General features: G+C 38.3%; 1 protein-coding gene across 8 annotated transcripts in view; it reads left to right on the top strand.

The window, feature by feature from the left end:
* Positions 1-27,757, top strand: part of EHBP1 (EH domain binding protein 1) — a 270,384-nt gene that overhangs the window by 139,099 nt on the left and 103,528 nt on the right. For all 8 annotated transcript variants that reach the window (XM_083606415.1, XM_083606411.1, XM_083606416.1 and 5 more), the window contains 3 exons: positions 16,817-16,995; positions 17,647-17,695; positions 25,700-26,599. In XM_083606415.1, the coding sequence (XP_083462541.1) occupies positions 16,817-16,995; positions 17,647-17,695; positions 25,700-26,599 (1,128 nt within the window). The remainder of the gene's footprint in view (positions 1-16,816; positions 16,996-17,646; positions 17,696-25,699; positions 26,600-27,757) is intronic.

The raw sequence follows: 27,757 nt of genomic DNA, 5'->3' as shown, positions 1-27,757 counted from the left end.
AGCCTGAAATATTCCAGGTAGAGAGATCTGAATGCTATGTTTTGGGAATGACTTTAATTAGCAGTGGTTTCCTTTTTAAAATTGCATTAATATGTCATGTGACTTTAAGATTTGTGTTCACCTTTATAATAAACAATAGGAGACAAAGATCACTCTTTTTATAACTTAAAAAAGTGTTTTTGTTAATTAAATATTTTGGAAAAATTACTAGAACCAATCATAGGGATTTTTCCTGAATATGCCTCATAAGACAAAGTGGGAGGAGGGATTTACCTTGCACCTGAGAAATACCTAGGGCGGGTTTGTTTGTTTTTTAATCATAGTATGAGTTTATTCCATGATATTTTCGATAAATTAATGTAACACTATTTGCAGTGCAGTAACTTTAGACTATTTCTGATACTGAAAGTTGTCCCATCGCATTCACATAAAATTTATTTTATGCTATGTGCATCTATTCATTCTTTTAATTATAATAAGCTTTCATTCATAAAAAATGAGTTCATATACGTTTGTTAGAATATTTAGCAAATTGTTTCCATTTTTCAATTAGTTTTCTGATGTTTTGTATTGTAGTCACTTTTACTTCTAAGAAATACAGTGCACTCTTATATACCCTTGCCCTGGCCTAACTCCCAGATAAGTGTCCATAAGATTGTGACCTTAATATATTGAGTGCCTAAGGCTACACTTGTCCTGTTTAACATGTGTAATCTTGCATTATAATTGGTGCATCATAGAATATAACTTCAAAGTGTTTGAAGGTAAGACCCATTGAAGTAAACAAGGTTTTGACTCTAAGACTCCAATCCTATCCACACTTCATTGATATTAAGTCTCATGGGAACCAAAACAATTGCAAGGAAATCAATGGAGTGTACTTCCAGACACCAGCCTAAACCTTTCTTAAGCTGTCTATCAGGCTTTTTTCACATTTTTCTAACCAATATTAAACCAATATTAAACTGCATTTTTAAAAAAAGTAAAAAAACAACTATCTGGATTTCAAGACTTGGGTCAAAAAAAGGGAATAAGCTCCCTCCTGAAAAAACCAGGACTTCTACTTTCGCATGAATTTAGCAGATGCAGAATCATGAAGAGATTCAAAGGAGGGTACAGTGGCTTGCTTTATCTATCCCTGACCAGCTTTGCTGTTCCTTTAGAATCAAGCATTAGTAAATTAACAGCAATCCACACAAAACCCAGTTGCTGTTTGCTCTGCTTCAGTGGTAAAACACAGGTTTTCCAAGAAAAAGTGCCGGAACAAAACAAACAAACACTCAGACACAGAGCTTTGAAATCTTTATCACTGCCTAGAAACACAGCACAAAAGCCAGTCTGGATGAACCCTATGTTACAAATATGTTCTTTTATATTTGGTGTGTCCATGATCTCATGCTCAGCTCAGATTTAATGTAGATACAACATTTCTCCAACCTGCATCAGCTCCGTGCCTCAGAGCCAGGAAATCATGTAGCTATGAGAGTAGATGCTAATGGCCACATACTATGCCATGGTTGCTTAAATATTATCCATGTCACAGGTCTCATTGTATGGACGTGCATTTTGGGTAGAACCTAGGCTGCAATCATGTGCATGTTTACTTGAGGACATAATGAACATACTTCCAAGTAAGCAGTTGACTAACTTTTGAGGAAGCCCAAGGGTAGTTGTTTGTCCTGTGGATTTATTTTTGACAAATCTTTGAAGTTGCATTACTCAGTTTGGGCATATGTGCAATAAGGGCTTTACAGAGCCTTTCACTGGAACTGAAAGGCAGGATCTTGAGTCCAACAGCAACCTTATAGAGAAAGAAAAAGAAACAAAAACATATTTTCTGTGTGCAGAACTTTTCACAACTCATCATATGGTGTATATGGACTCACAGATTATTGACTGACTTGAAGCCCTGTTTCAAAAACTGCACCAGTTTTATTAACATGCAGCAGTTTTGCACAATTTACTGTCATACTTCAACTATTATTAATCATGCAATCTTGCACATGTCTGCTTGGTAACTGAGTACAGGTACTGCAGCCTTAGAATATCTTTTAAACTTTTACTGCACAAAGTAAATGAACCTCTGGCACTAAATTCTAAAAACCAGCTGTGCCGGTTTTGCTTCATGAGCTTAACAGGTGTTTTGATGCACACATGGCATACCCACAGTCCCCAGATTCCCTTCTTCCTTCAGTGAGCATGTATATCCAAAAAGTTGTGTACACAAGACAACAGCCTTGATTTTTATCTGTTTTATTTATTTACATTAGGAAGGAAACAGGTTCACACACATATGCCATGCTTTTATTTTAATTTTTTTATTTATTAAATTTCTATCCCACTCTTCATCTAAGTATCACAGGGAGGTTTACAATATTAAAACACAAACATATATAATACAGTAACAAGCAAAAGTGGAAGACAGAAGTGCCTGGCGTGCTCTGGTCCATGGGGTCACGAAGAGTCGGACACGACTAAACAACTAAACAACAACAACAACAGCAAGCAAAAGCAGTACCTCCACACACAGATTAAAAGGCCAAAATGGTTTGATTGGCCAAAGGCCTAGGAGAAGAGGAATGTTTTTGTCTGGCACTTGAAGATATGCAACTAAGGTGCCGGGCAGGCCTCCCTGGAGAGAGCGTCCCACAAAGAGGGAGCAACTGCAGAAAAGGCCCATTCTGGTGTTGCTCCCGCTGGACCTCCTGTGGAGGAGGTGCACAAAGAGTCTCAGAAGATGATTGCAGGGTCTGGGTCAATCCTTGAGGTATTGTGGTCCTGAGCCATTTATAGGTTTATAGGTCAAAACCGGCACTTTGAATTGGTCCGAGAAACTAATTGACAGCCAGTGCAGTCTTTCTCAGTATGGTGAACTAGAATACCCTTCAGCCCCAGCCAGTCAGCACAGCCATGCTGAAGGGCACCAAACTGGAGAAGGCTGCTCTAAGGCAATAAAGGCCACAATTGGCCTGTCAGGAAGTTCTTCCTAATGTTTAGGTGGAATCTTCTTTCTTGTGGTTCCAAACTAGAAGAAAGAAGATTCCACCTAAACATTAGGAAGAACTTCCTGACAGTAAGAGCTGTTTGACAGTGGAATTTGCTGCCAAGGAGTGTGGTGGAGTCTCCTTCTTTGGAGGTCTTTAAGCAGAGGCTTGACAACCATATGTCAGGAGTGCTCTGATGGTGTTTCCTGCTTGGCAGGGGGTTGGACTCGATGGTCCTTGTGGTCTCTTCCAACTCTGTGATTCTATGATTCTATGATTGTTTTAAAATATTTAATGGCATGTGACCTCTTACATAGTAAATATATAGGTACAGAGTTGCTCCCTTGATACTTATTAAAAACCCATCCCAACATTTTTGTTTATCAAATAAAGCATCTAAGTGTATGTACTCCTCTAGAAGTAAAGCTTTTTTTATTATATTGGAACTTATAGTTTAAAAAGAGTTGTATGGTTTTCTGTATGCACATTTAAGCAAAATACATTAGATCAAATCTGAATTAAGAAACACCAGGTTTATGTTCAGGATCGTAAACTTGTTCAAGTACACAGCTTGATTCAATATCTGTATATAGGTTTATGTTCAGGATTGTAAACTTGTTCAAGTACACATCTTGATTCAATATCTGTATATATGCTGATTGAAACAGTGTAGGGCAAAGTCCCTGTGACTGCTGAGTTTTGCATTTGCATCCCTTGTGATGTGGCTAACACCCACACACTACATGCTTAGACTTGACTAGTAATTATAATTGAGCTGTAAAAAGTTTTGACAGTTTTTAACCATTGTGAGATAGCTAATAAGCTAACATGTGGCAGTAAAGTTTAGCTGTTTGATTTATGGGCTTTTTGATAGATTTTTTTTAAAAAATAATTTTTTTTAGATTACTACTACATTACAACCACACAGCTACTAAGCATCCCCCCCCCATTTTATTCTAAGTAGAGAATTGCTCTGATTTCTCAGAAGTTGATTTCTTGATTAGTAATGGTCCCAAAATGTTGTTAAAGAGCTTTTAGTGTACAAATTTTTACTAAACTGCAGTTGCACCAAATTTTAATCATAATAAAAGGTACCCAATGCTCTTTCTTGGAAGACTGTTCATCTGAAATTAGTGAGGCAATTTTTATGCAGCATGTTTCGAATCTGGATAACTGTGTGTTTTCTAAGAACACAGATACAGCAGTATACAAACTAGAAAATTACTGTAGACCTATGATCTTTTATTTATCAGGAGATGTGTGTATTTTTGCAAGTCCAGGCAACAAGCTTAATCACAAATATATGTAGGAGATTTTGCAGTTAAGTGTGTCAGGCCTCTTAAACTGGGCATGTAGCCAGTTTAGATAGAAGAATGCATATGTTGTGTTGGGGAGTATGTCTGTGTGTGTTTGCAGGGGGGCATTTACTGTTGGCTCAACAGATAGCTATTAGTTGAATTAAATTTCAGAATTGCAATGGAAAAACAGCACCTTTCCCTCTGTGCACCCCACTAGTGCTGCTTTGCTTCTGCCACCTTGGGGGAATGGAGCACAAGACATGGATTAGCTGTATGGTCTAATGGGGAAGAGCACATTGGCAACAAGTGTGTTCTTGCTTATTTAGGGTGGCACTGCATACTTACATGCACTTTTCAGGAGAAGCCCACTCTCCTGTGTACCCTCTGCACAGTGTGGGATTAGCTGATCACCTTCGGAGGCCAAAAAGGGGGATTGGGGGGATTTCCTGTTCCTGAGTATAGGAAGTGGCCTGGGTAGATGAATCTTGCTTGCCTCCTATTGCTGTGGGAGTAACTTGCAAGGGGTAATTTATCATTTTTTATTTGCATGATTTGGTCACATCTGGCATGCTCATGCTCACGCTCACTGGTGAATATCCCAATGCAACAAAATGGTGAAGGTTGACTTATATTAATCAATCTTTTCTAGTTTACAAGCTTGGATCTGGGACAGGGGCCACCCTTTGGCCCTGTTGGCCTCACTAATCCTCAAGGCTCACTGACTGCCTGAGATATTCCCCAGTAAACCCAGGTGTGTGGGTAGTGGAAAACATGGAGCAGGGTCTTTTTCTGCTCTAAATGCTTTGTGCTGGAGAGAGAGTTACCTGAGCAAGCCTGACAGCAGGAGAAGTTGTTTCTTGGCTCTCCCTTAGCAACAGATGTGCCCAAACTGACTGAGTTGTTGGCTGTTAAGCAGTTAGGTTCATTGTGGATGTTTACACAAGTTAATAAAGTTGGACCTTTAATTCAATAAAGGCAGGTCATCTCATTCTGGGGCAAATAATCAGTAGAAGTAGTGCAACACTTTTTATGTTTAAAAACCACAAATACTCAAGTTTTTGTACCTGTATATAAATCTCCATCTTTTATTGGCAACTCATTTAGGAGAGCTGGTGTGGTGTTTCATTAGATTAGAATTAGGGTTGAACCACAAAGTTGGTTGGGTGGCCTTCGCCAGTTACCATCTCTCAGCTGAACCTGCCTCATGTAGTTCTTGTGAGGATAGGATTTGGGGAGGGAACCAAGTGCAGGGCTCTGAGGTCCTTGGAGGAAGGGCAGAATAAAGATGTAATAAAAAAACAGAAATAGGTAGCTTTAATTGCAGTCACTGCACCCATGTCAGCTGCCATGTTTGTAGCATCCTTCACATCACTGCAACAATAACTGTTTGGGCAAAAGGATTCTGTGCAACCCTCTTGCTTTAATCTTTTATCTGAATGGTTTGTTTACCAATCTGTGTACAAAGCCCAACCTCAAAAAAAGCCCTAACAAAGCTCTTATATGCAGGAATAGGTAGAACACTGAACATAGCTCAGAAAATCAAAGAGCTGTCATATATGCAGACACATGCAGACATTTTTTCCCTGTGTGTGTTCTGCAGTACAGAATAGATGCTCTGACTGCTAGATGGCCAGTCTAAGAGTTCAAAGTGATGAGAAAGGTGCTCCATGTGAATGCAAAGTTTTTGACCCCCAAAATTCTGCATTCTGCCGAGATTCCCTGCCTGCCTCCCCCTCCACACATACACACACACATTGCAAGCTATCAAGGGATTAGTTGCTCAGTGGCAGCCTCCTTTCACACTTTTTTTTACCGCAAAGTAATTAGTACATGGCAATCCCAGAACATTGTTCATTGGAGTTCCGGGAAGGTAAGGCATCTTGTGCTTTGGTGTGAATCTTCAGCCAGTTTTGTTTTGCAGTGTTGAAATACCAAGCTTCGTGGTTAATTTTACATTGCCACCTACTACCTCCTGGTAACAAACTGTTTGTTTCCAAGCTAAACAGACACATCAGTTACAAATGATTTATATTACATTGAGAACATTAAGGAATAGCAGTGTGCAACTGAGGACACTATTGTAGACTTGTAGAAATGTAGAGGCAGTTTATGAATGTGGTGTGGTGGTTAGAGCATTGGATCAGGAGCTAGGAGACCAGGCTTCAGATTCCCAGATCGGCCATGAGGCTCACTGGATGCCCTCGGATCGGCCACAGTCTCTTAGCCTAAGCTACCTTTCAGGGTTGTTGTGAAGAGGAAACCCATTTACAACACCTTGGACAAAAGGTGGGATAGAAATGGAATAGTAAGTCAATAAAATCAGGTTTATAATGGTAAGCTTGTCTGGAGGCATTAAATGCATTTTAGACAGGAAGAACATACACGATTACTCAACACAGAAAGATACTATATGAGCACATACATCACTGGAACATACCAAAAAAGTAACAGGAAGTAAGTAACAAGAGAGAAAGTAATCTAGGTATCTGAGCACAGATAGTCACTTCAAATATAAAGGGCGTGGGTTGTATAATCATGAGGACCAGGCTTCATAAATTAATACGGGATCTGCTACCCAAATTTTTATTATGACAATAAACTCATATATGCAGCTACAGCAGCTTGGATTTTGTTAGCCCAAAAATGGTGGGTGAGAGAGGTCCTTAAGAAGGAGGAATGGCAACTTAGAATGATAGAATGAGTTAGCAGCAGAATAAGAGAGCAAGAAGAGTAGCTGCATATATGCATTTTCCCCCCTGACACCTGGATACCTCCTTCTGCACCATTCCCAAAAGGAATGCTCTGTTTTTGTGGAATTTTTTTTAAAAAATACATTTCTTCCATCTCTTTGTATATCATTTCCCAATACTCTTTAACTATTTTGCATGCCCACCATGTGTTAAAAAGTATTCCTTCTACTTTTGCATTTCCAACACACATCAGATTCAGATTCATACATCTTAGCTAATCTGCTCGGGGTTAAATACCATCTATGTATGTGATTTTCTTCCAGTGCATTGGCTTTGCCAGTTTCTGCTTTGCCAGAATTTCCCACCCTGTTGCCGCCTGTGGAAAGCTGGCCATCCATAGACTGCTAGCATTAACCAATCTTCCAACCACCAAATCACAGGAAGCAAGAGATATTTCGCCCAGTGTTGCACCTAATTATTGATTCATTTTAGGATTGTGATGCCTAAGGATGTGAATTAGCATAAGCAAAATGTCATCTTATGCAAAAGTAGAATTACATAAGCATTTACATTAACAATGACACTTAAATGCAAAAAATAAAGTACCAAGGTATGTATTTTTAAATAAAACACACACTCACAGCTGTTGTTATAGTTATGCTGAAACTTTAGAAATAGAAACTTTAATTAGAACAGGGAAGAATTGCTAATTATTGGGGCATTTTTCAAAAGAAGACCTGCATTAACACCTTATATACAGTTGAACTTTTGGATTAGCTGCATTCTCGTTCATAATTCATTTTTTGATAATATTGTATTTACTTGAGTTTAATGCACCATCAAATCTAATGCACAGCTCAATTTTCAGAACCTTGAAACCAAAGAAAGTATTTGGTGGTGAATTTAACTGTGCCATCAAATCTAATGTGCACCTTAATTTTTTGCAATGCCATTTGGCCAGAAAAGGTGAACATTAGATTTGAGTAAATATGGTATTGCTCATTAAATTTGTTGAGATACAAATAATTGTAAATTGCAAAGGAAAACATTCATTTGATTTGTTCTGACATGCATCTAGCAACATGCCAGTGACTCTAAACATTCTAAGTCTGGTACCAAGTCATTTAACCAAAATGTGCAAATATTCTGATTTTCATATCAGTCATTTCCCTATTCTTTCAATTTTGGATGAGTTGTCCCTGAGACAGCAGTAGGTGTGTTGTAAAAGCAGTGAAGAAGACAACCTTCCAGCTTGCTCTTGATTTGAGAAACAGGAAGAAAATCAGACAGACTCTTTTTTTCACATTCATTGAACTTCTCATTTTCGTCATTTGTCATTCACCTTCTCCTCCCACTAACCCATTCTCATTCTTTTATCTCATTCAAGTCTGTGTCAAGATACCAGATGTTTCCCATATTTCTGTGTCAGGGTATTCGGGGCTAGCGGCACATATAATAAACAATTACCCCATTTGTTGATGAATATGGTTATTATGTTAGTCTTCCTGACTCTTATCACTGAAGAATTTAGTAGTAGTAGTAATAATAGCAGTATTTATTAATTAAATTTATATACTGCCCCATACCCACAGATCTTAGGGTGGTTCACAAGTTAAAATTACAAAATAAAAACACAAAATACATACCCCCCCCAAAAAAAGTTTAAAACCGTTTAAAACAATTTGAAAAATTGAAATTGAAAAACACAATTGAAAAACTATTTAAAAGAATGCAAGCAGTACTCCGGTGGGCGGCAGCAGGCCTTATGAAGCCTGTCAGGCCCCACCCCAGGCCTGGTGGAGACTCTCAGCAGGGTGATTTAGGACTGTCCAGACATTAAATACTGTAGAGATGTAATACATTTGATGTGGATAAAGGATCATGTAGCCTGCCTTCCCCTTGCTCACTTGTTATAACTTATGAACAGAATCTACATGAGTAGAAATGAATGCATAATTCATTGTGCACTTCATGAAAAAGCCACATATTAGTGCTCGAGATATAAAGGCCTGGAAAAAATCAAAAGGGATTGGGCGGCTTTTCTTTTAAATGCTTTCTTCCTGAATTTTTTTAAAAAGAATGATTTTCATTTAGAATAATGAAAAAAATGTTTAAGTCAAGATGTTCATATACTTACTCCCCCAAAATGATGTATAAAACTGTGTAACAAGTAGATGTTTATGTAATGATTTCATATTGTACAAAGTCTGAGATCATTACAATTCCAGTACATTGAAGACAAGCAAATACTGAGTTGCACACTAAGAGTACAACTCTTAAACGCAAATGCAAGAGCAAAATGCATTTCTCCCTCATTGTCAAAAGATAGGAAGGAGAAGTCAGTGCCTTGTTGCCTTGTGGGCTTCCTCTTCCTCTTTCTATCCCCTTGACTAGGCTTCAAAGGACTGAAAGTGGGAGAAAATAAAGAACAACATAATTTTGTTGCCATCCAATTCAACAAATCCATTGAATCCAAAGTTCAAAGCCAGAAATGTAGGTGATAATAGCACCGCTTCTACATTTGATTGCATTAAGGGTGTGATGTTGCAATGGTATTTTCAAGTGTTGCAGAGTACAGAACATCTTCTGGTCTTCAGTCATAGAATGCAGTCTGGGATTCTGCCCAGGGCGCTGGCTCCTGAGGGACAAGGTGCCTTGCCCCCCCTTATTATTATTATTATTTTTAGGGGGCCAGTCCCTTCAATATTCAGAGGGCTCCACGTGTGACGTCAGGACGTTGTGTTGGCCCCCTCAATTGTCCAGAGAAGCTGCTGTGTCTGGATTCGGCATAGCCTATTCCTCCTGAAACAGGGTTGCAAGGCCTTTGCACAACAGAGCCTCTGACTCCTCTTCTTACCTGCTTTAGATTCCTCGATCTTCTGCATGCTATGTGAAACTGGTCTGTTTGGAAATACACCAAATTTTTACAAAAACTGACAAAACGTACAAAGTTGTTTCATTCGGGACAAACCTTCAGTCCTTTTAGAAGTCAATGATAAATAAGATGACAAATTTGAAGGAAAGGGGGCTATTTAAATTTCAAGTAGTGTTCACTGAGTTTTGTTCCCCTCCCCTCTTTTTCTCAGCTCATTTTATCTCAGCTTGACACTGTGGAGGACTAGAGAAGATTTGTTAATTTGTTTCACTGTAACATTGATGGGTTCTGTTTTTAATGTTTTTTGCTTGCTCCTCATAAACTAGCAAAACCAAAGAGACGCTACGCTAGGTTTCTTACAGTTCAGCAGCTTGTAGCTCCATCTGAAATAAAAACTTTAGGGGGGGGGAATCAGTTTCTTTATAATCCTGTGTTAAAACCAAGTTATACATAACACACTATATGTTCATAAAGTAACAAAGTTGCTTTCAGCATGTACATAAAAAACAAATATTGGTTATTTTTTGTGTGAAAAAATCCATTCATTTCAACAACAAAAAACCCAGAGGAAAAAAAATTATGTGGCTTCAAATTTTCCAGAAGTTTTACAAAGGGGAGATTGTGCCGTTGGGCAACCAGAAATGCTTGTACCAATTGAATGATATCCTTAGAATACAGTCCACGGTCTTTCAGCCATCAAATGCCTGGGGAAATAGGAATATTTTAAAGATCCTTCTGAAAGTTAATATGAAGCAAGCAGATGCACCTCTCCAGGGAGAGAAATCCACAAAAAGACCTGGCTGTGGGTCAGTACCTGGAAGCAGGTCTGTGCAAGGGGGGGCAGCCAGGTATACTTGCCCTGAGCCTCAGAGGACTAAGCTGGTTAGGGGCGCCCACCAGGGGAGAGAAAAATTCAGAGTAATTCAGCTGCTCTTGGCAACTGCCAAGTCCTGCAAGTTATTTCGCTCCCTCCATTAAATGAGTGGTTAACATTTTCTCAAGCCACTAAGCAGGTGTTGAGATTTGCCCAGCTGTCACCTCTGTGGTTGTAGTGTTGCAAGTCTATTGTCTCACCCCCCTCAAAATAATATTAAGAATAACATGAAACGATATGAACAGCCAATAATTGGTATTGTTCACCAGATACAAAGCAAAATGCTGTAATGATGTGCATAAGGCAGAAAATAATAGCAGCATGTTAAGTTATATTTCTTTGGCCAAAATGTTCCTCCTCCATCATTTTGCCATATTCTGAACCATAGACATGTGCAGTACATTTCATAAGAGTGAACATTTAATATATATAGTCATAATCATAAAGGACATTATTTTTATTCATTAAGCAAACTAAATAAACTAAAACTTAACTTCATACCTAAACCTTACTTAAAAATACAAACTTAAAAATGCGACACAAAATACATTTTTGTTGTTGTGGTGATAACCAGGTTTATACACAAGTACAGTCAGTTTTCATTATCTTTAACCAGATTATGAGCTAACCCAAATTGACTAAAACAGAATAAGGTTTCTTAGTCTTCCTGTGCAAGAGTATGAGCTGTTTCTCATCAGGACTTCAATTCCTCAAGCACATCATTGTAATTAACTGACACAGCCAATGCACCCCCTACTCCTTGTTTGTGCGACACAGAAGGAGCCCCTTGCCCCACAGATTTCTCTTCCAAAAAGGTGGTGAGTGGAGCGTGGGCAGAGACAGAGCCATGAGACAGAGACAGACACAGAATAAAAAGTCTGGGTTGGATTGCAGCTTCTGCCAGCATCTATCTCTGGAAGTGGTGGTGGGGTGTTTGGCTCCAGCCGTGGCAGTAAGGGGGAGCTGGAGCCAAGCACTCCACTACCACTTCCAGAGACAGACACAGGCAGAAGCGACAGATCTGTTCCAGATCCATTCCAGCCTTTTTATTCTGCTTGTGTGTCTCTCTCTGCTTCTTTCCTCCTCCCTTCTGCCTTTATATGTACACCAGCGCCACTCGCCCCTGGCCCTGGCATCTGAGGTTACTGAGTTGTGTTCCATACTCTCCCCTCTCCTCCACGATCCCCTTGTTTTGAAACATTAGGGGGTATGCATGGGCACACCTGTCGCACCGTCTGCACATGCCTTTGTTCTGAGCATAAATGGTTGCTTAAGGCAGCCCAGTATTATTGTATCTTGCAGTGCTGAATTAGAGTCCCATGTAAGCAAGTACTTGAAAGAGAATTTCAGACACTGTCTGTGATAATATTTATCAAGAATTGCTTTTCTCCATTTGCTGTGTTCCTGTTAATCTGGCAAAGAATACATGCCAGAAGGTGTGCTGCTGCTTTTGTTTGCACACCTGTTTCTGAGAATAGAAAATAGTGTACATGTTCCTCAGGTTGTTTTTTTTTTTTTTAAGAATTAACACTAGGCTTTTCTTCCTGCCTTTCTTAAATTGATTTCATAGCATTTTTTCTCTTTGCTGCCATTCATATTTTCATTAGTGTACCATGATTGCTTTTAGCTACCTTTGCTAAAGGTACTGTCTACAAATAGACAGTAAATTTACCAGAGGTATAATGTGTACATTGATCTGTATTTCTCCTCCTCTCAATACACTGAAGGTGCTAAATCCAGGGAGCAAAGGACACTGGTGCAGAATATTGTCATTATTAGACAGAAACTTAATAACATATATAATACAAAATGCAGTGTCTGTCCTGCATACTGTGTTTGAAATGTAAGTTTAAGCACGGAATACCAGTTGAAGATCATTTGTTTGTTTGTTTGTTTGTTTGTTTGTTTGTTTGTTTGCCGTTGGGAAGTGTACTTTTATAGTTTCATTTCTGATAAGAGGATGCTTATTTCTACAGAAAATGTGCAAACCCTACATTCGATCAAAGTAATATTGATTTAAATAATTTCTTGCCTGAATTTTAGTTATCATCAAAAAGGCAAATTGTTTACTTTATGTTAGACACCTGCAATTAAGACATTTGAAGAGTAGTTTGGCCATGAGTCCTTTGAAAGTCAGCTAAAAACAAACTGACTAGAAGACCATAACCTTGTTAGTGAATTCAGCTAGGTAGCCGTGTTGGTCTGACGCAGTCAAAATGAATAAAAAAATTGTCCAGTAGCACCTTAGAGACCAACTAAGTATGTTCTGGGTATAAGCTTTTGTGTGCATGCACACTTCCTCAGATACACTGAAACAGAAGTCAGCACACCCGTACATACAGTGAGAGGGTGGGGTTTTTCTCAGTAGGGTAGTAGGAGATGGGTGATTGAACAGGTTTACCATCCCATTGAGTCAATCACCCTTGTTATTGTAGTTTTACCTAGTGAATTCAGAATCACATTGATAAATGCTTATGAGATGGCAGCAGTATTTATTACTTGGACAATCTTTACTTGATAACTCTGCTGGGACCTCTCTTTGATCAAATGCCTTCTTAACTACTTGTGTTTATGATTTTAAAATGTTGTGTATGATCTTGTGTACGTCTACAAAGCTTAGGTTTACCTACATGCCTACATAGCTTAGATTTGCAGTTTAAGAAAAAGGGGGAGATGGAAAGAAGGAAGGAGGTGAATAGGTGATGGCATTGAAGAAAAAGAGTAGCAGAATATGGATGTTCATCATGTTTAAAGATTATGTTTCATTTCTCTCAGTTAGGCTTTCAGGACAAAGTTTCCCATTGATTCACTATCTCCTCCACTCCTTATGATTTGGTTAAGACCCAGCTTCAAATCCCCACTCATCGCCGCCACCACTGCCAAGCCTTCTATGAGGAAATCTGTTTACAGATGCACATTTTTGTGGTATTTATATTTTTTAAATATATGTTCAGAGTACCCAACTCAGAGTACCCAGGAATGTGGCAGTTGTAAAGCATTGAATTGAGGGCTATTTAATATATGTATCACTGTTGAAGTAATACACACTATGATTAAATCCTGTGTCTAAAATTTTCTAAAAATTAGTGGTTCCACTGCTGGCTTGTAGATTGTCCTCAATGGAATACAGCTTTCAAGAGAAAAATGGTTTTCAACCTCTGTGCTAATCTTCCTTATAGTATGTATAGCCTTTCTGCTATACATTCCAGAGGGATGTGCACTGTTGGCAGGGTTTCTTGTGCAATTTTTGCAAACATGTTCAGGAGTGGAAAAACTTTACATTCTCATTTTAATTGCCCTCACTTGCCTCCAGTGATATCGCATATGATTGTGTGTGTTTTTTCTTTGTTTTTTAATTGTGTGATGTCATGCCAGATGAAATATCATTACGATCCCTAATTGTGTGGGATCGTCCATTTGCTAAACTGGAAAAGAAAAGCAGTTTATGGGAGTGGATGGGAATCACAATAATGAAGCAACACCTGGGAACCGCAGCACAGAACAGAATTTGGGAAAAGTGAAAATTCACACAGTGGTTTTGATATTTACACTGCATCAATAATTACAGATTTTGATCCAGATATAGTCTTCATAAAATTGACCAGCAAATCCATTCTTCAGTTGGGCAAGATCTTTTTAATTTAAGGTTATTTACACCTCAGCCTAATCCATTACATGGCCATTGTATTGCAATCCATGGGGTTTATATCCATACAGTATGTTTAGAAGTGAACTGCTGGTCTCATCAGTTTGAATAAGGGTTACTTTACTTGAGTCTCTGGTTAGGCTGTGACCAAAAGTGTGTTTTATTGGCTAGTGTGCTTCATATTTATATCAAATTTTGACCTGGGCTCTACTGGTTCAGAATCCCCGCTCAGCTTCAAAATTTTCTGGGTGGCATTGGATCAGTCATTTGCTCAAAACCTAACCTATTTCATGGTGATCTTTTGAAGACAGAGAAGGGTGGGGGGCATGTACACCATCTTATGATTTTTGAAGGGCAAGTGGAGATAAAAATGTAATAAATTCTGGGTGGTATTCAAGTAATCCATTCTGTTAGCACAAAGATTTCCACTTGCAAAATGGGACTTGCCCCACTCTCCTTCCCCTGTGCATGCTCCACACCCTTCCCAAATCTGCTCTAGGGATGCCGGTGGCTCTGTGGTCTAAACCACTGAGCCTCTTGGCCTTGCCGATTGGAAGGTCGGTGGTTCAAATCCCCGCGACAGGGTGAGCTCCCGTTGCTCTGTCCCATCTCCTGTCAACCTAGCAGTTTGAAAGCATACCAGCGTGAGTAGATAAACAGATACCACTGTGACAGGAAGGTAAACAGCATTTCCATGCGCTCTGGTTTCCGTCACAGTGTCCCGTTGAGACAGAAGCGGGTTAGTCCTGCTGGCCACATGACCCGGAAAACTGTCCATGGACAGACGCCAGCTCCCTCGGCCTGAAAGCAAGATTAGCGCCGCTACCCCAGTCGCTTTTGACTGGACTTAATCGTCCAGGGGTCCTTTACCTTTACCCAGAGGGTTGAGAGAACCCCTAGATTTAAGGGGTGTGCAGGAGGAGGAAAGAGGGGTGGTGTTCTGTTGTGCATGCAGAAACCCTTGCATTGAAAGAGCATTCACTTAGCGCTATGTTGGATTTCACCTAAAGTATTTCAGGCATTAACACTTTCCATTGCTCTTTACTTGCTTGTGAATGTTTGCAAATGTTTGTAATCTACAGTTTGTCTGTCACCAGAGAAACCTTTTTACTCTTCTTTCAGTTTTACTTGTTACTTGCACTTAAGCATCCATCACTACTGTAGGCATAGATCCAAGCATTAAAGCAGTGACAACATACAATTTTTTCAAGTTATTTGGCATTGTATGTCTGTGCTGCTGAAGGGTATATGAATTAGATAATAACATTCTGCTTGTCTGTGAATTTGTTTATTTAATCACAGCTTATTAGTCTAACAGTCAATAAAAATGAGAAATTACCTTTGTGGTATTTCTGTTACAATGACTGTAAGCAGCCCATGAGCACTAAAAGCATAAATCAGTTGACGGTTGACAGTTTTAATTGCTTGGCACTGGCATGCTTTAGTCAAGGGAGGGCATCGTTGGTCTTTCAAAGTTAGGCATGCTGGTTAGGATTATTTCTTTGTAAATGTGTGCTGTTGAGAAGTACTAACAACCTTTTTTAACCTCTGAATTTGACAACTCTTGTGTACTTGGCATTCTTGCTGTACACTTATGGAATACTATGGTTTCTCTTCAGATCGTATGAATCTATCTTAGAGAATTCCACACACACACCTCCCCCCAAGCTAAATGATCACATTAAGGTTCATGAACGAATGCCTTCCTTTTGTCGAACTAGTTCTTGAGAGGTTTGCATATATATTCCAGCTGAACAGTCCTGCACATTTAAATGCGGATAGGAAATATTTGTAAGCTTTTAAAAAAACTAACAAATATTTTATGTGAAAGCTAGGGGGGGAATTACCTTTCAGATACAGAGAACTGAAAGAATAGATATCAGTGTCTTAAAATAAAAATATTACTAACATATTCCAGTTTAAGTCCCTATAACTGTTTGTCATCATACAGCAACTCACATTCTGAATTTGATTTTTTTATTCCAGAGCAGGAAATCTCAACTTGTGGTCAACTTTGACCCTAATATGTTTTGCTTTTGGATAATCGGAATGCTGACTGTCTTCATTAAACGTGAAATGTCTTTATGAGGATGTTTTTACAAGACTGAATTTTGAATAACTTCTGTAAGAATGTGTGACATAACTACATACTATGCAATAATGTGCCTTAAGTCTTTAAGCACTTAATGTTAGTATTTCTCTCAGTATAGTTGGCCTGTAACGTTCGAATCCTGTATAGCACATCCTTCAGAGACAAATGCCAAAGGCTAAGTCTGTAAATAATGACTTGAGATTTGTGTCTTTTTTCCAAGTTACAATGATTGTAAACTGACAGCTTTGAAGGACCTAAACTGACATCAAAGGATGCAAATTGTCTAGGCAGGTCAATTAATGATTTCTCATCTTCCATTACATTATATAATGTTAGCTTTTTTCCTGTTTTTTTCAGCCAAGCCCAAAACCAAGTCCTGTTTTGGGGAGGAAGACAAATGCTAGTCAGTCACTGCTTGCTTGGTGCAAAGAAGTTACAAAAAACTATAGGGGAGTGAAAATCACCAATTTCACTACATCCTGGCGAAATGGATTATCCTTTTGTGCAATATTACACCACTTTAGGCCTGACCTAATGTAAGTAGAAGCATTTTGTCTTTGTGTTTGAAGTTTTTTCTTATTGTGGTGAAATAAACATGGCAAAAATAAATACAACTTTAATTTCCTGGATTATGTGTCTTTCATTTCTATTTCAATTTTTTGAAAATGCTATCCTGCAGGGTGCAGCAGAAATGTACAAATGTCCATACCTTATGGCGTTTCTGACACTTTCCCCAAAACCATTCCTATTTCTCTTTCACTTGATTTTGGTGTGGATGTTTTTCTTTCTAATCTTATACAAAGAACTGACTTGAAGATTATTATGAAAATTGTGTTGGTGTTGAAATGAGATGAGACAAATAAGCCTGTAGCTCTATTGTACTGACAACGAAGGATTACCTCATAGAAAATTTGGTTGTCAAAGCTAGCCTCAAGTCCCTGCCTTAACTTCTCTTTTTAGATGGAAAGCTTCAGGCAATGAAACATGCAATCTCTATATTTTTATTTATGTATTTATTCTTTTAATTTTCCACACTATTAGTTTTGCTGATTGGATTGCAGTGAAATTGCTAGTTACTGTTTGATGCTGTTTTATGTTGAATTCTTTTTTTAAGATAGTGGTTTGTTTTAAAAACTGCTGCTTTTATCAAGAACTTTACATACCTACTGTGCCATTTTCCCCCTCAGCGACTACAAGTCTCTGAATCCTCAAGATATTAAAGAGAACAACAAAAAGGTAAGAAGTGCTAGAGGGAAGGGAGAAAATAGATATAGCTACAATTTTGGATCACGGAAGGTTTTTATTAATTTTTTGGGTGTGAGGTTGTTTGGTAAGGTCATAACTGTACCTCACAGAAGGTTTTGAGCCTCCTGCGATTCAAATTGGATGCATTATTGACTCTAGTTTGTCATAGTTTTAAACATTCATGACAAATGTCATGATGGCATTAGGGTTTCATGTTTATATGGGCCTACATTAAGAGAGAGAGAGAGGAGGAAGAGCGGTAGGTCTCTTGTGATCATTCTATTTTTTGTAATAATTTAATTTAAATTACAAAATATCATTGTTCAGTAATTATCTTGCTTCAAGGCTTGCTTGGTCACTACTTTAGTATGAACGCTGTCATTGGTATGGTTATAATAAGCACTGTTTTGACGATGGCTTTTATTTTACGAAAGAGAAATGGAGATAACACTTCACATAGGCTTTTATCCAGCGCAGTCAATTAAACTAGCGGTAAGGTGCATTGAGTTTTTATATTATGCAGAGTATTAAACAATGTTTTTGGTTGGTAACAAGATATATTTTTAAAAAGAATGCAAAAATATTAATGAAGTACTGTCTGATAGTGCTCTGGGTCCAGGTTTATAATCCTCAGTAATATTAGGTAATCTAATACCCTTTTGATGTAAAGGTTATAAAGGAACATTCTGAATTGAGTTCAGTGATTTGAGACTCAGTCTAAGAATCACAAGGAGACATTTTGGTACTTAACGCTGCTTGCTACAAAAGTATTTTACTGTAGTTACAAATTTTAATTTCCATAAGATTCTAGGGCATTGGCCCTAGAGGGATCTATTTAAAAATTGCTCATTTTCCACTTGATTCGCCTGCAACAAAACTAAGTGCAAATCAGCTCAATTTGTTTTATTAGCTGTTTTTTCATCTAGGCAACGTGACTTTATACTTCTAACTGATCATTTTTAAATTAGCTACAAAATTCAAGATAATGCGTAGGAAAATTAAATACCCTCCTTAAAATGCCACCTTTTTCTGTACGCAGTAGATTTACATAATTCATTCAGGAAATCCAAACATATGTTTCATATGGGAAACGTGTGTGATGAATGATTGATTGATAGAATAATGAAGTTACATGAAAACTATAGTATATGTAATTTTCCAGTATTATAAAAGGAGTGAACTTTAAGTGCATGTTCATGCTCTTCGAACACAGAAGAGTCATAAAAAACACACGGGTGATTTCTGACTAAAGTCACTGAAATTATTTAAGTCCATTAATTCATTGTATCTACTCTGAGTACGACTAAGATTGACTATCACCCCATTCTATCATTTCAGTAGCTACTGTTTGTTGGAAGAAATTAATGAGAGATTTTTGAACTAGAAGTAGATGCATTGCCATCTTTTCGGCATTATGTGTTAAGCTGTCTGATGACCTAAGAGGATTATCTGTGACATCACACTGATTTCTGTTGCAGTGTGTTTTAACATCAAAATCCTATGATTGTACAAGCTAATCAAACATGACTGAGGTCCTTTGAGTATAAGAGCTAATCAAACATGATTATAAGCCACAGTAAATAGTAGTTTGATTTCTGAACAAATGGTGTTAAATATACAAATCAATTAGGTAATTATCATTTATAAAAATTATGACTAGGAAGTGGAGAGTCATTTTAACAAAAACGTATTAGCCCATTTTTATAATGTTAACTCAGTCTCTTTATTAAAGAAGCAATTGTTGATGCCATGCTGTGGTGTTTCTTCATTCTTTCATCACTTTGCAACTCTTTGCCTGACAGCAACACTGAGTATCTCAGTTGCTTCCTGCAGATTTATTTCCTAAGCTCTCACAGTTCTGCCTGATAACCCTGCATGCCCTTGATTGGAATGAGCACAGCCCTGGGAACAATTGCCAAGTATAAATTCCATGCAGATGTGTAGCACATTTGACAATGAATGACTCCTCCTGACCAATTAATGAATAAATAACACCCTTTTTTGTCCCTCTCTGTTCTGTCCTGCAAATTGACAGAGGAAAGGAAAATGCATTGAGGACTCTGGCTTTAGCTATAAGCATTAACGTTCAGCAATGCAACTGTGTTAGAGGAGACTTTGCCTGTCAATTATATTTTTTCCTAAACAGGTAACTTTGATGTGAGTCATTTTATACAATTACGTATCATCACAAAAGCATGTCATCAGAGTGTCCTCTAAAACCCTTTCCTACACTAAGGCTGCAGTCCCATTCATGCTTTCCAGGAAGTAAGCCTCACTGAGGGATTTAGGCAAGCATAGGATTGCCTGTTTAAAAGCAGGGCTCAAAGGATGTGGGACATACTTACCTCTGACATCTGACCTTGACCAATATGGCAATGTGTTAAATAATAGAGATGTGTTTAGAATAGTGCCTCTGGTGATCTTGCTGATGAGCTGCAATTGACACCTGAAGTCGCTTAGTGCAAGAATGCTGTTTCTGTCTTTAAAAAATCCTTCATTAGGAAACATTTACAGTTCAAGTCCCGTTTCAAAGATTTGATGTACAGACTGTTAGAAAATGTTAGAAAATATACAAATTTAATGAATTAAGATGATGAAGAAGAAGTTGGTCCCCCAAAATGAAGTTAAAAATCAGAATGCCTTAAAAAATGTCTTCTGTTCGATTGCTAAAACCTAATCATTTGTCCTTATTTAACATAAATGCATGTTTTGTAATATGATACTGACATAGTTATTTCTATACACTACACCATTCACAGTGCTTATATGCTGGGAGAGAAATATGTTTGATATAAATTAAAGGGCTTCAGTTAAAGACTTCATATTTTTACTTCGAAATCTGGGAAGCATTAAAAATATACCATAGATTCAGCTGCTGCTAATCAGTTTAGTTCATTTTGGCTTTACTGAATAGTTCATATTATATATAATATTTCCTATGATGAAAATTTGTTTCCTTCTTATGAATGCATATATAAATATTACAACATATTTGTAAATATACCAAAATTAGGTAAGGGGATTTAGCAAATCCTGATCCAGCAAAACAGATCTATGGCCTGGAAGTGAATGTTTCCTCTGAGCACACAGAAACTGCTGTACCATAACTATCATTGGGAACTATGTATGCTCATAGTCCTCTGGGCTGAGATCTTGTTTAGTAACAGAACAAAACTGAGGCTTCATCCACACTTCCTTTTGTGCCACACATTCTAGACACAGGTCCAGGGTTTCTAGGTCTGTGTCCGAGCTGGGGTTTATTTTGTCCCTCTGCTTTCCCTGGGAAAACCCATGGTTTACCAGTGAATCAGAACAAATGGCAATCCATGGAAAACCCAGCTTTCCATCCCCCATCCCCCCAATTCAGCAGTAAACAGCAGGTTTTCCTGGGGAAAGCTGTGCGACAAAAACAACAACAACAACAACAACAACAACAACAAAACCACTCAGACACAGACCTAGAAATCCTGGACCTGAGAGTTTATCAACAAAATAACCTACCTGCATCCTGTAACCTAGATTAGTTCCCAAAGGCCATGTTTTTTTTAATGGTATTTAAGGGGGCCACCACTAAAAAGTCCCTGTTCCATATGCACTTTCACATTCAGGCATCTGAAATGGATATGTTAGCTCACTTAACATAGAAGAGATAAAGTACAGCTGTCTTTTTGTGTTCCTGGGTTTTTCTATGGCTATATTGATCTTCTCTATTAGTAATTGTTTATACCATATAAAACATATTTATACCATTGTTCAGCCCAAAAAAGGCTCCAAATGGTTTACAAATATCAGAAATAAGATTATGTCTACCATCAAGCAATAACAACTATAAAGCTTTATTTAGCAGCTATTAGACAACCTGTTGAGATGATATCAAGACTTGCAAAATTTGCACTACATTAAACGTATCAATTAAACCTTCACTGAGTTTTACAATGTCTCATTTTCAGGATTTATACCCTATCTTATCACAGTGAAATCTCACGTCAGTTAAAACTGTGGTTACTCAGAGTAGAACCTTTGCAATTAATGCACCTAGCTTAATTGTGTTCATCAATTTCAGTGGGTCTATTCTGAGTACAATGTATTTGAATAAATAAATAGAAAAACAATAGCAAAATTCCACAGACTAACGAGAAACAGCAGATATAGAAAAGCAGCCAGTTCCCACTAAAAAGGAGAGATGCAAATAGTTTAAAAACAAACCAAACAGTTAGATGCCACTGAAAGCTCAAGAGCGCAAGGTAGACTTTGCCTGGCAGGTTAAAGATAGTAACAAAGGTACCAGGTGAACATATGTTAGGAATTAGTTTGGCAGTTTTGGTGCTACCACTGAAAAGGCCTCTTTCTGTTAGCAGCCTAGCCTTAGAAGGCATGACAACTAGAGAAGGGCCTTCCGTAAAGTTCTTCACAAGTGAGCCATCCACGTGCAAGAGGCTGTCCTTCAGATACGCCAGGCCCACAGCATTTAGGGCTTTAAAGGTCAAGACTAGCAACTTGAATTGAGCCCAGAAGCAAACTGGTAGTCAATAAAAGAAAGAGAAAAGAGGGAGAAAGGTTGTTTTCTGCTGCTCCAGAGAAGCAGACACGGAGCAATGGATCCAAACTACAAGAAAGAAGATTCCACCTAAACATTAGGAAGAACTTCCTGACAGTAAGAGCTGTTCGACAGTGGAATTTGCTGCCAAGGAGTGTGGTGGAGTCTCCTTCTTTGGAGGTCTTTAAGCAGAGGCTTGACAACCATATGTCAGGAGTGCTCTGATGGTGTTTCCTGCTTGGCAGGGGGTTGGACTCGATGGCCCTTGTGGTCTCTTCCAACTCTATGATTCTATGATTCTATGAAAACTATTTCAGTCCTGTCCTTATAATATTTTTGGCAGCCAATTTCAGACAACACCATGACCGCCACATTTTGAAGCAACGGCAATTTCCACAACCAACTTCAAGGGCAGCCTCAAGACCAAAATGTTACAGAAATCGAGCTTAGATGTTGCCAGCGTGGCTGGAAAAACCCAGCCAAATGGGCGGGGTATAAATAATAATAAAAGAAGAAAGGATGCAATTGGTGCACCAGCCAAAGCTGATAAAAGGCACCATAGGCTACTGAAGTTAGTTGGGTATCCAGCCAGATCCAGCAGGAAAGTTGAACCAAGCAGCACCCTCAGGCTGTGAACCTGAACTTTAAGGATGGGAGTGCAGGGTTGTGGTTTTTTGACTATGTTCATAGTATATAATTATGCACATATGACATTTAAATATCCCAACTAAAGAATCACCTTCTAAAAGAGGATAACCTATTTTAACAACACAATCTGAAACATTCTGGACAGTAACTTACAACAATATTTTCACAAACAGATATTGTCCTTGCAACTCATACATTTTTCCCCTCCTGAAATGACGACAAACAACACCAGAGTTTTCAAAAGTGCTTTCAAGGAATTCAGATTAAAGACAATTTTCTCTCTCTCCCACTTTTGATTATGATTCTAACTTGTTATCTTAACAATTTAACACAGTTTGCATTTTACCCCTCTAAACGATTGTTTCATCTTTTCTATTAAAAGTGAGATCAGTTAGTGGAAATTATTTGTTTTTCTCAAAAGTGCCTATAAATTGAAATAATGTCCATAGTTCCTTTTTAAAAAGCCTTCCTTGAAATACAATACTATTTCTTCAAGACCTATGTAGGATAGTAATAATTAATTGTAAATTGAGAAACAGCTGTGATTCTCCAAAACTGGAAAAACCTGATGCATGTGCATTCTTTGAAAGGCTAGTAGAAGAAGTGGCCGCCCATGCTTTACTTAGCAGTTTGCTAGAAGTTAAATGATGAGTAACTGCTTGCAAAGTCAGACACTGGTTAGATTTTTGATAAATAGATAGATAGATAGATTAAATAGAGTGAAACAACATAGAGTGGCAGATTGTTGTTATCTGATTACACTTTCAGACCAATCCAGATTTTCATAGGTGGTAGAAAAATGATCACCAATGATAAATATGTACCAAAATGGATTTGTGTAGTATAGCTTCATATTTTTCTTTGTTATTTTACTTCCTTATTTTTAAAAGTGATCAGCATGCTCTCTCTCTTTTTCTTTGCTCCAGCTTAAAGCATTTTTAAAGATTACCGTATTGTTTGGTCTATAAGACTCACTTTTTCCCTCCTAAAAAGTAGGGAAATGTGTGTGCGTCTTATGGAGCGAATGCAGGCTTCACAGCTATCACAGAAGCCAGAACAGCAAGAGGGATTGCTGCTTTCACCGCACAGCGATCCCTCTTGCTGTTCTGGCTTCTGAGATTCAGAATATTTTTTTCTTGTTTTCCTCCTCCAAAAACTAGGTGCCTCTTGTGGTCTGGTGCATCTTACAGAGCGAAAAATACGGTACTTGTTTCTTCCTGCTATAAGCAAGAATCATTTAACAAGACTGTAGGTAATATTTAAAGGGCAGTTGTTTTGTGTAGAACTCTGCCTCTATTATTATTGCTACCCAAATGCTTATTGTTATAATGGGTGGCAGGGATGTGAAGCTATTTCTTGCATACTTTGGAAGAGTGTCTCTGTGGACTCTGCACAGAGAAACAAATTGTGCCACCATGGAGGATTCCGTCAGTGAGGGATGAACCAGTCAGGGTCAAGGGTAGAAAGCTAGTTATGTAATTATCAACAACTGGAGCCTACATTTGCTTGTTTTCCTATTCCCACCACACACACAGCTGCCACTTTTCTACTGTCTCTATTAAAGTGAAAGCCTGCAAGCAGGTACTGTGTTCATTTGTTTTTAAACTTCACACAACACTTATAAAATGATAGGTATATAACAACAACAACAACAACAACAACAACAACAACAACAACAACAACAACGATATAGTTACTTTGAATTTACTGCAAGAGTATCTCTTAAAGTGCAGCTTTTTATCTATTCTCATATCTGGGGAAAAGTAAGTGGAGTGTGCTAAACCTCCTCTCTGTCCCTGTGACTCTTGGCCATTATGAAGGGAGCCTGTTCTTATATGCACAGATCTATTTCTTTATCTGCATAGCCCCATCCTATATTCTGCATCCTCCTTGCACTAGAGGAGGGTTGCCATATTTCAAAGAGTGGCAAAGTTGTTGAGCCCGGGCAAAATCCCGGATATGTCTGGGAAATTCCAGACATATTGCAGGGTGTGATAGTGTATGCGTGTGAATGCATGTATACGGAGAGAGAAAGAGATTGTTAAGATTAAAAATGTGTAGGCTGAATGAAAAGAACTTTGTTTTGTGATTGTCTCCCTGAGATGGGCTGATCATCTGGATCCTTAGGCCCAGTTCACACAAACAAATGAGATGGTTAACCATTTAAAAACAAACAAAAACACTTTGATTGCAGATGAAGGCACGCATAATTGAATGTACCTTCATACAGAACTGTCCCTGCACACAGAGCAGTTAATGTCATCAAGACATACCGCCCCCCGCCCCCCCGGCCATGTCTGTCCCCCCCCCTTATTTCTTATTATCATTGTTGCTATTTTAAAATAGTGGTACGGGAAACAACTTTATATTATAAATATATAATAGTAATAATACTTTATAAACAGCACGACACTTCTTTCAATTTCAGCAAACGGATCTCTGACCATATCTTATTTGAAGCCAATGTGAAATTTCAGTGTTGATTTCAATTGTGCTGAACGTGATCTCAAAAGAAACTCAATTCAGAATCATAAGTGTTTCCCAACACTATTGTATGCTTCTTTTCAGTGTGTACTATCAAAGAATCATAGAGTTGCAGAGTTGTAAGGAACCCCAATGGTAATCTAGATTAGTCCGCTGCAATGCAGGAATCTCAGGAAAGCATCCATGAAAGATGGCCATCCAATATTTATTTATTTTATATTAAATGTTTGTAATCCTTTTAAGATTGCACAATGAAAACATTGACTTGAAAACATTGACTTGTCTTGTACAATGAAAACATTGACTTTGTTTCTGTTTATTTTAAGGCCTATGATGGATTTGCCAGTTTAGGAATATCCCGGCTGCTAGAACCTTCTGACATGGTTTTGTTAGCAATTCCTGACAAACTGACTGTTATGACCTATCTTTATCAAATCCGGGCACATTTCAGTGGGCAAGAGCTAAATGTGGTTCAGATCGAAGAGAACAGTAGCAAAAGCACATACAAAGTGGGCAACTATGAAACAGACCCAAACAGTTCTGTTGATCAGGAAAAGTTTTATGCAGAACTAAATGACCTGAAACGGGAGCCAGAACTGCAGGAGCCTGAAGGGAGTTTGGCTGACACTGTTTTTCAGGGTGACTCTGTATTTATAAATGAGAGTGGAACTGGCAAGTCAGAAAGTGAGTGTCAGACACCAGACCAGCATCTAAGCCTAAATGTGGCTTCCCCTTCCTCTCACAGGACTAAAAGTGACACAGATCAACAAAAACAACAACAAAGCTTAGGAAGGACTTCTGGACTTGAGGAAACTGTGAAAAGCAGCACAGCACAAGCACAGCCCTTATTGGGGAGGAGAAAACTACTAAAAGCAGACACGTTGGATCTGAGTGATTTGGCACAAGTTAGCGATCCAAAAAGAGATGCTTTCCCAGAAACTTCATGTGATGAGACTGACAAAAAAGAACATCAAAATTCTGACATTACCATTAATTTCTCAGAACTAGAAAAACATGAACATCCAGATGTCAGCGAAAGAAGGAAATTGGGTTCTGAATTACATGTTGAAAAACCAGAATTGGGAGATAAACCTGGATATTCCCACAGTAGGGATGCAGAGGTTGATAAGAAATGTAATGCCTCTCAGAGGCAAATGGAGACTGACTCTGAATTTGAGACCAAAACAGCTATAACTCCAACAGATTTGACTGCAAAAACTGCACAGGTAAGGAAACGGGAAAAATTTGCAGAATAGTGCAGTGTAACTTCTCTAAAATTTGAACATGCAATGCTATGTTGCATCATGTTAACTTTAAAGCACAGCTTGTTTTTTATTGTATGGCTCAGCAAATATATAACTACAGGTAGATAATTTTGAAAACACATTGCATTGGAAGGAACTTCTAGCATCCTTTTCCCATGCTGTTGATCCTTTCTGTTTGAATGTTCTGTCTGTCTCCTGTTTCAGAAAATCATTTTGTATAATAAGCTTACTCAAACAGTCTGGGTTTTACGTGTTTTTCTTATGGAATGCAGAGTTATATAATGTACATAATATTTAGCATCTGAATGATGACTCATTGAAGTTCTTAATCTACGCCATTCCAGTAGTAACCGCTGCATAGGGCAAGTCCCTTTCCCCATCCCCATGCAGCAGGGGGGTGGCTAAGGCTGGAACGCCGGTGGCTTGCATGGGCTGAACTAAAATGTCATTTTGCAGCCATCCATACTTTTCACCTGCATGCAGTACCAGCACTTTAATCCCTATAAAATAATGCTACATTACTTGAATAAAATCACTTACCATTCCTAATAGCATAATGTTAAAATTGCTGAGACCATTGATTGACTCAGGCAGAAATAGCAGGCATGTTTTAGAAAATTATATTGAGCAAGGACATGGAATGCTAACCTGATCATATGATTGTGGATCAGAAAGTGGTGATTTCTAATTCCAGCTCTCATGAGAGCACTGTCCAGATTCCATGTTGTCACTTTTTTGTACCAGTAAAAAATGATTACACTTAAAATATCTTTCAAATGTTGTTACAATCTAATTAATGACAACTAGAAAAGCACTTCAAAGGTTTATGCACTTGATAAACACTTGTGAGTCTAATTAAGATTTATCCTGTCTTGCTTAGGCATAGTTTCCAATATTGCAAAATAAGTTTTGCTGCTTCCGAGTTCCTGCATATGGGATGCATACAAATTACTGCATACAAGTTAGAAAAAGTTGTGCAAGTCACTTGCAAAAACCATACGAGTTTGTCTGTACAGCCTTCATACCAGGAGCAGCTGGGGGGGAGGGGGGAGTGCCCTGGGTTGGTGGACATTTATGTTGAAGTTGATTTTGTCAGCAGCAGCAATATTGTAGAACCTG

The sequence above is a fragment of the Podarcis filfolensis genome, assembly GCF_964270895.1.
Source record: "Podarcis filfolensis genome assembly, chromosome: 3".
In the NCBI taxonomy this organism is placed as follows: Eukaryota; Metazoa; Chordata; class Lepidosauria; order Squamata; family Lacertidae; genus Podarcis; species Podarcis filfolensis.
This window is presented reverse-complemented; position numbering and strand designations above follow the sequence as displayed.